The sequence below is a fragment of the Elgaria multicarinata genome, chromosome 9, assembly GCF_023053635.1.
Source record: "Elgaria multicarinata webbii isolate HBS135686 ecotype San Diego chromosome 9, rElgMul1.1.pri, whole genome shotgun sequence".
NCBI lineage: Eukaryota > Metazoa > Chordata > Lepidosauria > Squamata > Anguidae > Elgaria > Elgaria multicarinata.
In genome coordinates, this window is record NC_086179.1 from 41,709,432 (window position 1) to 41,727,042 (window position 17,611).

Sequence of the window (17,611 nt, forward strand, 5' to 3'; positions counted from 1 at the left end):
AAGCAAGAGCAAGGGAAGGAAACGAAGGGGCAAATCTCAGGGATTTCTAAAGGAAATCTTAAATAAAGGGAATGCATAACAAACAGGCAAAATCAAGGATTTAAAGGAAGAATGGTTTATGCACCTGACAGTGCTGACTATGTGCTTGCAGGTCTTTAAACAGTATAGCAGAACTATGTTATGAGCCCATGAACAGGTAGCTCTCACAGTGCTAGTGCAATGTTTAAAGGGCAAGTCATTCACTTAGAGATTGTCTCTGACACTAAAATGAAATTTTTAGTCATCCTACATAAGAATATGGTAAAAGTCTTGCACGAGCACAAGCCTATTAATTGTTGGGAAACTTTATTATTTTTGTGTCAATTGGAGAGGAAGTAAATAATACACTTTATTGAGTATTAAAATGTAAGCCTATGCGGCAGGGTCTTGCTATTTACTGTTTTACTCTGTACAGCACCATGTACATTGATGGTGCTATATAAATAATAATAATAATAATAATAATAATAATAATAATAATAGCAAATCTTTTTCTTTACCAATGTGTTACGCCACGTAGGGCAGTGCTGAAATGTTGTAGCACTGTATTTTTTGGTGGATGGTGCTGTTTTGGGAGCTGAAAAGTTTTCTTTTTTTCTTTTTTTCAAAAGACAAGTATTTCCTTAGGGGAAAAGAAGTCTTTTGCTGCAAAATTGTAACTCCTGCCTCTTCCTCTCTTTTCCAAGTAAATGGGAGATGTACCTCACGGCACATCACATCCTTTAAAGTAGCTATTACCATTTTTAAAAGAAGCCATCTGCAGTGTGACTCTCTCTTGGTAAGCACTTTGCCAAAAGAAGTTGAGATACCTTCCTGCTCATCTCACTGTGATTCACCTTCTTCAGAGAAGACAATCAATAGCATGATCCTTCACTCTCTCCTTGGACGTGATCCAGATGCAACCCACATCACAATCCCTCCCTTCTCTTGTAAAGCATGGCAAATTGCCACTTTAAAGAAAATGCATAAATTCTTGGGTATACGTTTGTGAAATCAAAAAGGATATCCAGATAATGGGAAAGTTTGTCATTGATGTAAAGACTGATGTAAATAAATGTGGTTTATTTAGAGAGGTGATTCTATCTAAAAAAGAATGTTTTTGTTGCTTGCAAGGCAGAAAGGTGAATATATGGTTATGATGGTCTTCCGATTCTCATATTCCAAAACTTTTGCTCAGAACTGCCCATGTAAGAAGATATGGTACAAATGCATTCTCTAAGGCATCAATCCAAGCTAAATAAATATAATTTAATATTGATACTGCATTCTTTTTGGGAGAAGAATTGTGAAGAGTATTTAGTACTTGTTGAACGGTACAGGAGGTCAGTTTTATCATTGCGTTCCCTTGCTTTTTTCTCTTGAGAGATTTCATAATAACTGGAATACATTTAAATAAATGCTAGTACTGCAGATATAGTAGAGATATTATAACGTCCATGTTTTCTGAACCTAAAATTAGTGTGATCATAGGGTTAGATCTAAATTTATGTCATGCTTAGAATAGAGAGTTGAAATTATTGGGACTTGAGTCATTTCTAACCTGGATCTAACTGATAATTATTTAATATGCTATCAATAAGGTTTATTAAGAAGTGTATTTTTAAATGCAGTATTGTGACATATTTAAACATATTAAAAACACTTGTCAATATTTTTTGCTGTTTTAGGGAAGCAATGTTATGGAGGATCAAGATCTCTTAGAAATTGGAATTCTTAATTCTGGTCATAGGCAAAGAATTCTTCAGGCAATTCAGCTCCTTCCAAAGGTATGCTGTATTTTTTATTACCTAGATTCTAACATCATAAGGAAAGGGCTTTCATTTAAAAAATTAAATCATTTTAATTAGAAATGTTGTCCTCCTGGGTCTTATTATCTTCCTATATTTTTTCCCAATTCATATTTGTAATATGATTCATGCTAGCACTCCTTTCTATCAACAGTTATACAGAGGGCTCCTAGCATTAACAATGAAAAAGTATTGTGTAGCTATCTTTCCTCCTTAACAAATTTTTGTGGTAAGAGAAACGCTGAAAGAAACAATGGGAAAACATGGGAGGGAGTGGAGTGTGATGTCTGTACCCTCTGTAAAATTCTGTGAATGAAGCAGGGTGATAGTGCCATTAAAGACTAGTCTGGAAGCTCCCTCCTCATCTAATTGGAGAAAGAGCAGCAAACACAAAGCTCTTAGCAGTATTTTTTCAAAATCACCATATACTACAGAATTTTTGAAAGCTCTTTTCAAAATCTTCATATATACAGTATTTACACACACACACACAAACACACACAGACATCACATTGGATTCTTAAAATGCAGAATTTAGTTTTGCTTCTGCACTTCATAGCATGCTAAAATCTGTTAATAGCATGTTGGCATAATCTGCAAGTGTTACCAGTATGGGAATCTACACCATTTCCAATACAGGCTAATTAGAGTATTTTGCCATCAAAAGCAGACCCTTGTACTATTGGAACATGAACCCTGACCTAGAAACTATGAGCTGTTGTAGACAACATATACATGGATTATTTGGGCAAATAATATTGGATAAACATGATAATGGAAGTCTCTGCAACAGCTTCCATGAGCAGAGATTTTTGCATCCCCAGCATATCACACTCACAGAAGCCATTGCTAGGATTTTTGTAAGCATGCTTCTCTGATGTTACACTGCTTACATGCATGCATGGTTTATTGAGTAGACCCTTTGCATGACAAGCTATTTGCACAAATGGGCCAACTGATCAGGGCCGGTGCCAGACTATTTTGCGCCCTAGGCAGGTGCACTGTACTGAAGCCGCCCCCCGCCCCCCTCCTGGCTTGGAAACCAGGATGCTGGGGTCGGGGGTCAGGGCGGTGGCTTCAGAATGGCGGGCCCGGGCACGCCGTACTGAAGCCGCCCCCCACGCCCGCTCCTGGCTTCAAAGCCAGGACGCTGGGGTTTGGGGACAGGGCAGAGGCTTCGAAGCGGCGCACTGGGAAGTGGCTTCCGGGTGTGCCGTTCTGAAGTTGCCGCCCCACCCCCCCCAGCCCCAGCGTCCTGGCTTCAAAGCCAGGAGCGGCTTCCGGCCGGGCGCTGGCTTCGAAGCCAGGACGCTGGGGTTGGGGGGTGGCCGGGGCGGCAGCTTTGGAACAGCGCACCCGGAAGCCGCTCTAGGAGAGCAGCTTCCGGATACGCCGTTTGGTGCCCTCCTTTCCTTGGTGCTCTAGGCCGCCGCCTGAGCTGCTCTATGGCAGCACCAGCCCTGCAACCGATTGACCATCTGAACCAACTCTGAAGGGTGTCTGAGAAGACCACCTCCAGGTTTTGTGGATTGTTGGGTGTGATGGGAAAGTCCTTTTGGGAGGTCAATTCTCATCTTCCAGACCCTCCATGGGCTGCACTCTTGACCTAGCCATGGTGACCCCCCCCCAAAAAACAAGCTAAATTTGTCATTCGTAATCCTCCCTAGTGGTTTGCTGCCAAATTGGCAGTGAACTGCCTTTTTTTTCTCCCTGATATTTTTGGGCATGATGGGGACAGCAGCTGCCACACTGTGTGGCTTCACTATGGGGTGGGGTGAGGGGCACATGTTGTCCACTCCTACTTTACTGAAAAGTCCTGGGAAATACCAATTTCAGAGTGACTGCCAGTCCTTCTTTTTTGATTGGGGTTTCACTGTATTCTTGAGAGTCAAATGCAAATTAATATCTAATGCTCAAAAGTTGCCAGCCACTAGTGTTGCTGGCTCATCCATTTCTTTGAAGTGTAAACTAGTCCTCCTGATGACTTATAAAAGTAACAAAGCTAGAAGGAAATCCTGTTTGGGCTTTTCTACATGAGACTTTTAACCCGTCACTTTACCAAGGTTTCCGGATTCTTTGTGGGTTTAAGAGTGGATTCTGGTTACATTCTTCTATAGTCATCTTTGTTTCAGTAAAAACATCTCTAGTCCTTTCCTTTTCTTCATTCTCAATGCTTCCCTAGTTGTCACTGCACCACCATCTGATATTCCCTCAGTATTAAGAAATTTCTGTTTAATTATTCTGGTTAAGCAATTCAATGTGAATGAAGGCAATGGGCTGGTTCATATGATCAAAACAAGCCATGATGGCTTGTGAGCTGGTTTATGCCCGTGTGTACTGGGCGTGATTGGCTGTGGGTTATCATGTTGTCTGAACTTGGGTGCCCTACAATAGCTCATGGTCAGCAGTCATGGGAGTTTCAATCCAAAATGTCTGAAGAGCACCAGGTTAGAGAATTCTGGGTTATATACTCAAAGTACATATATAACTCACAAGAAACAATCAACTCAAAGAACAATGATTGGTAATACTATTGATTGATTAACGTACTCTTACTCATGAGCAAGAAGCATAGACATTCTATGTTGACCAAGCCATTTTTAATTAAACCACAGTTCAAAACGTGAGTCATCTTTCTCCACAATCCTGATTAAAGTGATCAAGTAGCAACTTCTAAATTAAAGAAATGTCCCAGTTGTTCAGACAGTAATTTTACACCTATAACCAGGAAGGGAGTGTTCTTGGAAGCCATAGGATAATTTCTCTTTAAATTCCAACATAAAATTCTTTCCCAACAAATTGGTTTGCTTAAAGATGACTAAGCTTTATCTGAAATGCCCATATCTCTGTCTGCATGGGGGTGGGTGGGTTGCATGTGCCTCTCTTCATAAGGAAGGACTACCGGAAAACTCCCTTAGACTGTGTGAACTGCCATTCTTTCTAAACACATACACGAAAGAGGAGGGTCGTCTCCAGACTGCTCCCCTTCATTTGGCTGTGTGTGTATGTGGGGGGTGGGGGAGGGAGGGAGGAAATGGCAGACAACCCAGGAGCACATTAGACTTCCACTTTTTATATTTCTATTGGCAGCTGGATCACATTTGTTTTTAGGGAAAATATACAATACTGGTAAAATTGAGAAGCCACTGGCAGAAATGTTATGCAGCTAGCTGAAGATGTTGATGAAGACATTTAAAAGCACAAATGGTCTGAAGAAAGAACTGCATCCAAAAAAAAGTTTAGTGTATTGGTTTCTTATATTTCTTCATATCATCTATTCATAAAAACAACATTTGAAATTATTTGGCATTTTCATATTTCAGATGAAACAGATAGGCAATGATGTCTACAACCCCACCTCTGTAGCAGAGTGGCTAGATTCTATGGAACTGGGTGACTACATCAAACCCTTTCTGATAAATGGCTATACATCAATGGACCTTGTGAAAAAAATCTGGGATATTGAATTAATTAATGTAAGTAAATCCAGTTTTGCCTTTTAAAAGGATCTCAATTGTAATGCTAACAAGGGTTAAACAAAGATGTTGCTGTAAATATTAATACATATATTATGTTTGGGCGGGGGAAGATTGAAGCTCAGCTGTTCGGACCTGTTTTTGCTTAAGCAGGTATGCTGGAATTCTCTTGGTGGCATAGTTCTCATATGCCACATATTTTTGCCCTCCTTGCAGACACTTTAATGTAGATCAATTTTTAAAACGAAAACTATGAACACAAACCAAATCTTCACCCTGCCGTTTAGGAACTACTTATAAATAAAATAGTTTATATGCCTGATGTTGTGACTCAGACATAGACATTTCAAATAATATTCATTTTGAGTAAAGTTAATTATACCTATTCCCTGGATTTCAGACTTGGTGAGATGTTTAATAAAAGTCTGACTTCATTATTTGGTTCATATGAAATATATACTATGTTTTGTTTAAGGCCATATTGTCTGTGACATTTTCTTCTGGGTCTAAACCTTTTATTTCCTCAAGTAGACACTGGTTTTACGTGAGGGGCAGTTTATTTTCCTCACAGTATGGTCCTTCTTCCTATACATATTGACTGGATTCAGACACTATAACCAACAGTGGGTTAAATAGTCAATGATGGGTTAAATAGTCAACAGTTGATTATTGTGTCATCTGTCAGGACTTTTTCACACCATTGTTGGTTATTCTGCTGAAAAAACCAACGCAAATAACCAATGTTGTGCAGAGTTGATTATTTGACCAACTGTTGGTTATTGTGTTGTGTGGTGGGCACCGTTGACTATTTCATCTCATATAGTTGGTTATTTTCAGCAACTACAGAGTCCCCTGGCATTAGTGACCAAAGCAGCGACTGCTGTTCTAGTTCAGCCAGCAGAATGGCTGATGGGGATACTAGCAGGAGGACCAAGGGGGAAGAGAAGGTGGGGGATATGTCAATCAAACATACCGTTGACTAACAGTCAACTTGACGCTGGCCTTAATCCACACCATAGTTGATTATAATCATGTTGTATGGGGAGTACCCCCTCGACAATCAACCGTGGAGTTGATTATTAATCCACCATTGACTATTGTGTTGTCTGAATGCAGCCGCTGTAGGCTTTTCTGTCTTGCGTGTTCAACCAGGTAGTACTGAGATTAAAATACAATATCTCAATTATATTGATTAGTTTATACAGATCAACATTATAGTGTAAAATATACATATTTGTCCCATGCAAAATTAATATGAACTAATTGATTTATGTGTACTGAACCAGTTATTATTATTATTATTATTATTATTATTATTTATTTATATAGCACCATCAATGTACATGGTGCTGTACAGATAACACAGTAAATAGCAAGACCCTGCCGCATAGGCTTACAATCTAATAAGTTGTAGTAAACAATAAAGAGGGAAGGAGAATGCAAACAGGCACAGGGAAGTGTAAACAGGCACCGGGTAGGGAGAAGCTAACAGTATAGAGTCAGAACAAACTCAATATTTGAAGGCTATAGGGAAAAGAAAAGTTTTTAGCTGAGTTTTAAAAGCAGTGATTGAGTTTGTAGTTCTCAAGTGTTCTGGAAGAGCGTTCCAGGCGTAAGGGGCAGCAGAAGAAAAAGGACGAAGCCGAGTAAGGGAAGTGGAGGTCCTAGGGCAGGCGAGAAGCATGGCATCAGAGGAGCGGAGAGCACGAGCGGGGCGATAGTGTGAGATGAGAGAGGAGAGATAGGCAGGAGCTAGACCGTGAAGAGCTTTGAAGGTCAGCAGGAGAAGTTTATATTGGATTCTGGAGTGAATTGGAAAGCAGAACCAAACCAGATTATTTGTCATTATAGCTTAATACCATAAAACAATACTAGGCATGATCCTGGCAGGGACAAACATGTAGGGGCGGGGGGGGGGATACATATATGCTTTACCAGGGCTCTTGGAGGACCTGGCCAAGATGGCACACACATTATCATAAGGAAAAAATGAAAATAAATTGTACATTATGCTTGAAAATGTTTATGCAAACTTATTTCTCAGTATCTGTATGGGGTATCTAAAATAAAATTGCAAATTCAGGACAAACTGAATTTAAGATTAGGAAAGTGAGAAACTGAGAAGAATCAAAATTGGTAGATTCATCACTCCCTAACTGGTATCTCAGTCTTAAAGTTTAGCTAATCTTAAATATGGTTTATTGAACAACCCAGCCACATAAACCACAGTTTGAAGTTGGCTTGTTTCAGTAAAGTAGGCGTGGGGAAGATGTGGCCCTCAAGTTGCACTGCAACTCCCATCAACCCCAGCTAGCATAGCCAATAGTAAGGAATGATGGAAAATGCAATCTGCCATTTGGTAAACCATAGTTAAGACTTAACACAGTTTGTTCAGGTTGGAACATAACACCACACTGCAGTTAGTTAAGGCAAGTTTGTACCAGACCCAGAGAAATTATGCTTGTGCACTGGATCCTGCACGTAATTGAAATTGTGCTTAGGAAGGGAGCAGGGTTGTTGTTTTTACTTTCACCATATGAAAGTTGTTGAAAATTCCTACAGCTGCACCTTTTGTATACCAAAGTAATAATTAATCCAGCAGCATGGTGCTGAACAGGCTAAATATATTTTTCTCCCCTTACCCATTAATCCCTTTTAAAACATAAAAGACTCTCTTAGGATAAGCCTTGAATCATTGTTTCTCTTTTTATTGAAAGCATACATAGATTTAATTTGTTTCCTTCAATACTTCTATTTTAGTTCTTTAGAGCCTTATAATGGTCTCAAAACTTAAAGGAACAGTAATTCAATTGCCTTTAAAGATGCCCATATTTTTAAAGAAATAGTGATATTTTGTATCTCTGCAATCCATGTACTTGTAGCCCTTGTTTATTTTTACCTTCATCAAATCCAGGCCTGTTGCTGACCCTTCCACTTCGAGTGTCTTCACTCTGTAAAGAGAGATCACTGTAGCTACTTTACTGGAGAAGCGAAAAACCCCATTAACGAGTCCTTGGTTCCTGTAAGGGCATAAAAACTGGGGAAATGTTCATTTTAAATAATTCAAAAGATAATTTTCTGAATGCAAAGTATATATAGATGGTTTGAAACAATATATAAAGAACTTTAAATATATAATTACATTATTTCCACTATCAAGCATATAAAGAAGCAGAATCAAATAGCTGCAATGCAACTGACTATTGTTGGTGACCGAGAATGGTGTGATTTATCATATGTACACTACTTCAAATTCATTTTCATTATGTTGCTATGGAACTAAATATCTGTGTTATCTTAACTTTCTTTTCTTGATAAGGCTGAGTCACAAACATAATAAATGGATTTGCTTTATAGCTTTTAGGATAGATAATAATGTTGTATTATATGATATTCATTTTATGAAAACTGTTCTAGGGATAATCAAAAAGACAAATCCCACATGCCTCCTTTTGCTTTGCTTCCTGAGCGCATCATCAACTGATACAAACGGAATTAAATATTGAATGGCATATCGTAATTTCCCCTATCTTTTCCCTCATCTCCATATCGCTTTTTTCATTGTATGTTTGTTTTTATCTGCAAAGATTGAAAGAACTGGAAATTGATTTCATAAAGGCTGCATTCTGTCCATGTTGCTTTTCCTTTCAACTTGAGCAGGAATTTCTTCTGATTCTTTTTCCCCCTCTTGCTTTTAGCATTGGTCCTTGAACATTCATAGCAGATACATGTTCGTTAGCTAGTTATTGTGAGTTATTATTGGTGTTATCTTCTGGATGTACTATGAAAAGCTAATCATAGTTGCTGTCCCAGGAATGCGTCAAATATTGCTTTGTGAAAGTTCGCTACATTTTTGGATTTTCAACTTAGATTATACTTGAGCTTTTGATGTTTATTATCTTTGTGGTTGGTGGCTGTCCATCTGTTATTTTGCTTGATGTTTATACATTTTCCTGTGTTCTTGGTTAAGGAACGCCTTTCTAAAATAGCTTGTGCTGTTTCTAACTGAAGGTTAGAATTTAGTGTAAAAATCTTCTGTACTGTCATCTCCTCCCATCTTGGCTTTCAGCAGTACTCAAAGTTAAAGAAAAATAGGTAGGAAAAGTTTTGTCAGTTAAAATGAATGCAATACCAAGCATACAGAAACTCAGGCCCAGGGGCCAAATCCAGCTCACCTGGGTTCTCCAGATGATCACGACCCTTTCCCCCAACCACAAAAATAGTAGTTTGGTAATTTCCTGGCGTTTTCATATTTTTTGTCCCAGTCTAAAAGGGTGAAGTGCCCTTTTTTAAAGATTAGTTACTGGCATTAAGAGGTTTAGGCTAAAATATGATGGTATTTTTGGATTTGTCTGGTCCTGCCCCCTTTCCCTTTGGCCCTGCTCCCTTTTCCCTTTAGCCCTGTCCAGCACTGGAATATGGTCCAGTTGAGAGCTTTTTCAAAATGTAATTCAACATCCCTGTTCTGTATCATATGCCTAAAGTAAAAGGGGGCAAAGTGTGCAGCTTGCAAAAAAAAAATTGTGGGTACAAAAACATTTTTTGATAGTCATTCATATAAGAAACTGAGGTGATGAGACATAGCTATCCATGAAAGATCCTTATTGATGGCAATATTTGGTGCCAATATTTCTGCCTAATATTTAATCCAGAATACATTCCATTTTATTATTAATCAGTACAAATTAAATATTTAACAATTTGTAAATTGCTTAGTACACTAAAATCCTTTGTGTATTTACTCAGAATTTCCAGTGACTTTAGTGGGACTTATTTCTTGTTAAGGGTGAAAGTCATTCATCTTCTTGCCTTTTTAGAGTGTTATCATGTAAGGAGCATCCAAGAAAGAGAAGTTTATTTCAGATATGTTATCAGGATAATTTTGTAGTGATCTTTATGGCAGAGGATATTAAGGACATATCCATCCCTCATTTATGCTACCAAGGGCTCTACTACACCAAGCAGGATATTCCACTATGAAAGTGGTATGAAAATGGTATATAAAAGGCAGGAGCCACACTACTGCTTTATAGCAGTATTGAAGTGCACTGACAACTGTTGGGGCCCATAATACATACCATATACCACTTTCATACCACTTTCATAGTGTTATATCCTGCTTGGTGTAGATGTGTCATGGGCCCCAACAGTTGTCAGTGCACTTCAGTACCACTATAAAGCAGTAGGGTAGATCCTGCCTTTTCTATACCACTTTCATACCGCTTTCATAGTGGAATATCCTGCTTGGTGTAGATGAGATCTAAGTTAGAGATGTCAATCTCTAGGTCAGGGATGGGCACCTTTGGGGATCTCAGGGGTATTTTTGCCCTCCCACACAGACCCTACAAGCTGCAGGGTGTCTGAAAAAAAATATTAAACAAAAAAACCTCAGTGCTAGTGCCATAGAGCACTAAACAGGCTAAATTTACTTGTACTGAAACTAAATATGGCTCCATAGCATTAATGTTGATTATTATTATTATTATTATTTGCCTCAGCATGGGCCATATGCATGAGATGTTCTAAAGTACTGAGACCACAAATAAAATGCAAATAAAATTGTCTACTGCTTTAAATCAGAAGGAAGTGCTTGCCACTCAAAAAATTAATTACCGCTGTCTTGTATAAAGTCCACAAACATTTCCTGTGCATATCTTTCTTGTTACTCCACCTGACATCTGCAGCTCAGTCCTATGCATTATTACTTGGAAGTAAGTCCCAAGTATGTAGGTGTGTATAGGAGCATAGCCAGACTGCAATCCTGTGCTCACTTACTTGCAAATAAGCTTGATTGGAGACTTCCAAGTGAATGTGCACAAGAATAAGGAATGTGGAAACAAACTACATTTTTAGTTTCATTCCTCCTAAGGATAAATAGCTACAGTTACAAATAACTAATCAACAACTAGCCATCCAGATTCCAAACAACTTAGCCTCAAGCTATGAAGGAGAAGGTAAATGGAAGAGAAGTAAGAACTTAGCACAAAATAATCAAGCTTACTTGGACAATTATGGGAATGAATTAGGTGGGGAAAATACAAAAGCAGCTGCTGCATTGTTTTAAAATAAAGCAGGCTCACTGCTTCAGTCATTCAAACATGGATACTCTAGGTTTACTCAGTGCTGTATGGAGCATGTATATTAGATGTTTTTTTTCTTTTTTAAAGGCCAGACATGCTAAAGATGAACTGCAAAAAGAAGATTATGGATCAGGCCTGGACTCTTGTGGGTCTTTTATAGTTAACCCAGGTAACTTGGGAAGTAATAATTTGCAATCCTGTCTGACCTGTGAAATACATTACCTGTGGTGTTAGGAGCAATAATATGAAAAGATCTAAAATGAGGAGATAGTCATGACTGTCCAGCATCAATCTTAACAGTTATTGGATGAAAGCCAGTCTCATTGTCTCTATATCTCCTTATCCATAAGCTGTCCTTTACTCTCTCACACACTTCCTCTGAAGCATCTGATGACCAACCCAGTAGGGAAAGAAATGTCTACTGGAATAGATGAACCATGAAAATGCTTGGCATGGTAGCCTTTCTTTTCTTTAATAGTGTGTGTGTGTGTGTGTGTGTGTTCGTGTTCTAAATTCTTTTTTAAGCCTTGAAGGAAAAAGACTCTACTTCCTTGTGGATACTTTCTGCTCAACCTCTTTTTCCTCTTTCTTCTTCCTGAACACGATTAGATTCTGAAAAAAGTGCCTTTGGTTGCTGAACCTGCTAATTGGCAGCAATTTAAAGCTCTAACAATCAAAGCTGAGTATTTTGGGTACCTTTTGTGTTCCGCTTGAGGAATAGTATCCTTATTATATCACACTGTGGCTGTGGTAATAGAAATTATGCATCTAGTAAGCTAGAGATGTGTCTGGCTATGCAAGCTTTTCCAATTATCCCCAAACAGATAATACCTTCCTGGAAATATCCTAATGGAATGTTCAATTGTTCAAATTACCCTGACATACTGCTTAATGCGTTGTCATAAATCTTGGTGTTTGGAGAACAGGTTTCCCTTCAAGGATTCAGCATGGGATGCTCCTTTGGGGAAGTGCAGAAGCAGACTAAGGGCAATGTAGTGTTTCTGCTGCCTCTAAACAAGGTAGAAAACAGCTTCGCTCTACATCCCACAATCCATCATACAATAAACTGATGAAATAAATAGCCTCTAAATGGTTTGTTGCCCTAGGCAACCACTTGTATTGCCTACAGTATATTTGAGCAGCTCTGAATAAAGTATCTGCACGTTATCTTTTTAACCCTTTAGTATTAATACACAATTGGGAAATAATAAGATGAAAATTGTCATCCAGACCTAAGTAACCATCCATCTTTGGGTAGTTTTAATTGTCATTAGCATACTTGCTCATGGGCAAGGCTTGAGGATAGGGGCATGTTTCATACATTGATATTATTTTTTAAATTATTTTTTAAAGTAGCATACCCTGAAATCGTAACTGACTTAATTTTGCCATCAAAAATATTTATTGTTTTACTCTGTACAGCACCATGTACACTGATGGTGCTATATAAATAAATAAATAAATAATAAGTAACTTTTAGGCAGGACAAGTGGGACCTGCAACATACTGGATTGGTTCTCTTGATCAAACAGCCCACATGGCCTATTTAAGCTATGGTGGGTTGCAGCCTTACTTGTCTGCTGCAAAATTTGCATTTCTTTGCTCACTCAGTCCCCACTTTGCCTTAAAATGTGAGTATGCTTACCCACTTATTCTCTGTTCTGCCTTGAAATTTGTGTATGTTGAGCGATCTTGTGCACTGCTTTCCAATGCTCATGTACATCTGACAGCTAGCAATGGAGACCAGTGGAGGGAAGCAACGGGGTGTGTGTGTGCTTACTCTGATGCATGGCGGGGGGTGGGGTTTGCTCTGGATGTGCCAAAGTGGAGTATGAAATTGACAAGGACATTGACACGAGGGGGATATGGCTATGCTGGACAGGTGGACTTGCAGACAAGCGGTCTTGTGATCCTGCACACTTGCACAAGAGCCCTATTATTATTATTTAAAAAAAATGCGAATGTGATCCCACATTCATGAGGGCTCAGAAACATAAATCCCTTTGGTGATCTAATGAAAGGCAGTGTGTGTGTGTGTTTCAGTTGAATAATTGTAGAAAGGGTGCTGACATAGGGATAAGGAAATAAGGATTTCTGCTGCAAAGCCCCCTGGATATGTGCCAGGAGGACTGAGACGGACTAAGGGAGAAACAAGCCATGGCAAGCCACCAAGGGAGCAGTTGTCTGTCAGAAGTAATGAACAAGCCACTCATCCACCATAGCTTATTTCTTGGGTAGCTTGGCATGACATGTGATCTCGCCTATTGTGTATACCACATCAAGATTGCTCTTGTGTGCTGGGAATCAGAATTGTAGTTGAGAGATGAGTCTGATTTGGTTCTTTCAGCTGTCAAGAATGCAAAAACTAGACTTAAGAACATTGCATAGCAGCTGAAAAAAAATATTTAATTCAAAATTCTGTTTTCACACCATTTCTAATTTTTATTAGGTAAGCCAGGGAACTTCAGCCACTTCCGAGTTGGAAGTTTTAGCATTTTTTAATACTGTTTACACTCCCCTCCCACTTCTAGTTTTGTAATTTATTCTCATTAGTTCTAGTTTATATCTCATTCTCCAGTGGCCTTAAATAATGTATGTTTACTCCCTCTAGCTTTGCAGAGAGCGGGAAGTCTTCCCCCCCTTGGCAGTAACATTGATAAGCTATGCCTTTATTCATCTCTTTGATCTTTCTTGTTGTCTCTAGCCTCTAGGTTTATCTTGTTCTAGGATTTGTATAAATTACATAAAAATACAGTATTTCCTAAAGTAAAATATAAATCAAAATATTTCTAAAAGTTTGATGGGAAAGAATTGTGCCATGCTACTAAAATACCTGTCTGATTAATAAATCAGTGTAGCTTGAAAGCTTACACAAACAGTGGTTTGTGTCAAAGATGAATAATATTTTAACTGCATAATTATACCAATACATAACCACATTGCTTAATTAAAAGAATGTTAGATTAAGGGAGCAATCCTAAACTCCAAGTAAGAGTGGCTGAAGGGCTGTTAGATGCAGCAGACCTCCCTCTCCATCCACTCAGGAGATCCTCGGTGGACACTCATGGAAAGCTCTCTGCTATGACTGGCTTGCCAGAAGTGCTCCAGCCATGTTGTGGCTGGCCAAGGTTTCCCAACGTATCCCCCAAATGGACTGACAACTTTTAAAAAAAGTTTAAAACACACGCACCAGGAAAACCATCTGAAAAAAGGATAAAGCATCCTCTTCTGATGTCCCATCATGATTGCAGTGAGCTAGCAGAGCATAGGAAGTGGTGGTTCCTCCATGATGGTTTTGGCATCTTTCCCTGCAATACCTTGTACTCTTATCTGGGAATAAACCACATTGAACAAGTTGGACTTACTTCCAAGTGAAAATACTGTGCTACATGGCTACAGTCCTGTGCACACTTTCTAGGGAATAAGCCCCATTAGAAATGGTGGAACTTACTTCTCAGAGCAGTTACTTGATTGTAAGTTCCATTGAACTTACTGGGAATTACCTCTGACTAGACATGTGTAAGGTTTATTTTGGTCATTATTTTTATATTATCTTTCAAGGTTAAAGGCCCTCTTAATGTGTTTTACAGATAAAATCATAAAAAACATCCCAACACATAAAATAACAGAAACAATAATCCAGTATAACACTATACATAAATGACAGAAATAGCTAAAATTGTTCATTTAAAAGCAGATTGGAATAGCCAAGTCTTTAAGGCCCATTTAAAGCCAATCAAAGGGAAAACCAGCTGCACATCAAGAGGCGGTTCCACAGGGATGGAGCCCTGTGTCTCATATTAATCAGCCTATGGATGTTAATGGGGAGCACATAAGCCAGGCTGCCATAGCTAATCTAAGGCTTAAGTGGGTTCCTATAGCTGTAGGCCACATGTGGGCAACCTGTAGCCTGTGGACTGCCTGCAGCCCTTGGCTGCTCTCCATGCAGAAAGTAGCCAATAAGGAGGGGACCCCAAATAACCAAGGAACAAAAAAGCCAAAGGGCAAGGGGTGGAACCAGGAGTATGTCCAAATTTATTGTAGCCTACGCGTTTCGGACTGGGTAGAGCCCTTCATCAGGGCACTTTGTACAACAATGTGAGCTCACTTCTCTCCTGAGCGATAATGTGCTATGTTTGTATGATCACATATGATCACATATTTGTTGGGGGCAGGATTAACTTCCCTTCTCCCCAGTAGTCTCATCTCTAGGTCTCAGCAGGTAGGAAGGAAAGGTTTAAATCTCCCCACCCCTGTGTATTGAGGTGTGTGTGTGGGGTGTGTGTGTTTGTGTGTATATATCTTTGTGTCATCCCTGACCTCACCACCTGTTCCCCATCCTTGTTGTGGGTGGTCCTTCAGATACCTGCACTGTTCTGTAAATATTATTAACAACTAATTTAAATTACTGTTGAATATGTGGAGAGATTCTTTTCCTGTATATTTAACTGCAGAATCATTGAATACAGAGCAGAATTATGTGGATTTCTGTCTTTCATGGCACCTTATGAGTTCCATCACACCTACTTTTTTTATCCAGTTTTTATCGAGGTTTCCCCCTCTGTTTCCTTAGCGAGTGGAGCGCTGGGCGCTTTCACGTCTGTGCATTGTTGCGCTCTTTCAGCTCATGTATCTTTTCACCTGGAGCACTGCTATGCTGGTGAAATCTCCCGCTCCATCCCCTACGTAAACAGTAAACAGAAGTAGAACCTCAGAAGTAAGCATGGGGTTGCAGAGCACTTTTTTCCAGTTTCCTGTTTTAGATTTTTTTAAAAAAGCTTCTGAGTACTAAAAGTCAGTTCTATATGTATTTACTCAGAAGTAAGTCTCTCTCTATTCAATGGGGTTTTCTCAAAGGTAAGCATGCATCTGATTTTAGCATGACTTGGTTGTAAATGCAGTTGAAAACAATGGAATTTACTCTTGGGTAAGGGAAAACAGCAGCTCTCTACATGTGAGGGCGATCTGCAACATCTGTCACCCCATTGATCGCCAGTGTTGATTTGGCTGATCTGGCTGGCTAGGCGGGTGTCCCCTTCCTCCCTCACCGCTCCATGTGCGTCCCTCCTGAAGCTGCACGCTCGGTGGAAGAGGATGACTATCCCAGATAGAAGGAGTGTACTGTTCTTCTGTCAAGGGTGTACGATAGCTGCGCTCCCCTGCTAGAACCTCCAAGCAAGCTCTATTTTATGAACTTGAAGATGCACAGCTTCGCATGATCAAAGGAAAGGAAAATTGGTCCTTTGCACTGGTGGATTCTCAGGAAAAGGGTTTAAGGGGGGAGAAATTAAAAAATTCCTATGAAATCAAGGGATGTACTGATCTGATTCAAACTTGGCATGCTGAAAGCTCTGCTTAAGAGTTATCACTGTGCCAATTTTGATCTCTTCATCTTTAAAAATGAGGGAGCTGTAGGCAAGGAGGGTGCATTTTCCATATTTCTTTTAAGGTGAAAATGTACCCTTGGTCATGCCTACTCAGGAGTAAGAACATAGAGTTAAATGGGACCTCTCTCCCTCCCCCTTCATGGTTGAGTGGAGAACTGCACCGGCCTCCTCTTTTGTTAGTGAGATCACCCTTAGATACATACGCCCCAACAAAGAACGGGATGGTTGGATAGAACACAACAACAACAATATATGGGAGGGAGGAGCGCATTTATTTCGCATGGAAGGAAAATAATCCAGACTTTCCCCACTCCAAAAATAAACAAAATATGGAGAAGAGGTGAAATGAGTGCAGGATGTGGACAATGTTGTGTGAGTACACATACTATGTATGGCGAGTGTGCGATAAATCACTGTTGTGATGGGGCCCTATGAATCTTATCATCTATCTATATATCTGTTTATCTCCTAATTGATATTTTTTATCATTTAGTGTGATTCAGATCAATGTTTTGAAAATACTGCTTTTCTGGAATAGGATGTTTACCCACCGAAGTTGCTACTGTATTATTTTTAAAAAATAATACATGAAAAAACATGAAAATAAAATGTGCACATCCTACGGATTTGTCTCATAGCTGATCCACTAGCCATATTATAAGAATATATTGCCCCCAATCATGGAATAAAAACATGATATCTCAATATGGGATTATACTGAGGTCAGAACTTTATTAAGTATAGCTGTTTTATGACCTGGGCCCCTATTTAGTGGTCTTCCTTCCCAAGCCCCCAATGCAGGAAAATGGACACTTAGGTGAGGCTTTGGAAAATGCTGGCTC

General features: G+C 39.3%; 1 protein-coding gene across 8 annotated transcripts in view; it reads left to right on the forward strand.

The window, feature by feature from the left end:
• Positions 1-17,611, forward strand: part of ANKS1B (ankyrin repeat and sterile alpha motif domain containing 1B) — a 373,862-nt gene that overhangs the window by 193,200 nt on the left and 163,051 nt on the right. For all 8 annotated transcript variants that reach the window (XM_063133719.1, XM_063133713.1, XM_063133716.1 and 5 more), the window contains exons 16-17: positions 1,707-1,805; positions 5,150-5,302. In XM_063133719.1, coding sequence (XP_062989789.1) covers positions 1,707-1,805; positions 5,150-5,302 — 252 coding nt within the window. The remainder of the gene's footprint in view (positions 1-1,706; positions 1,806-5,149; positions 5,303-17,611) is intronic.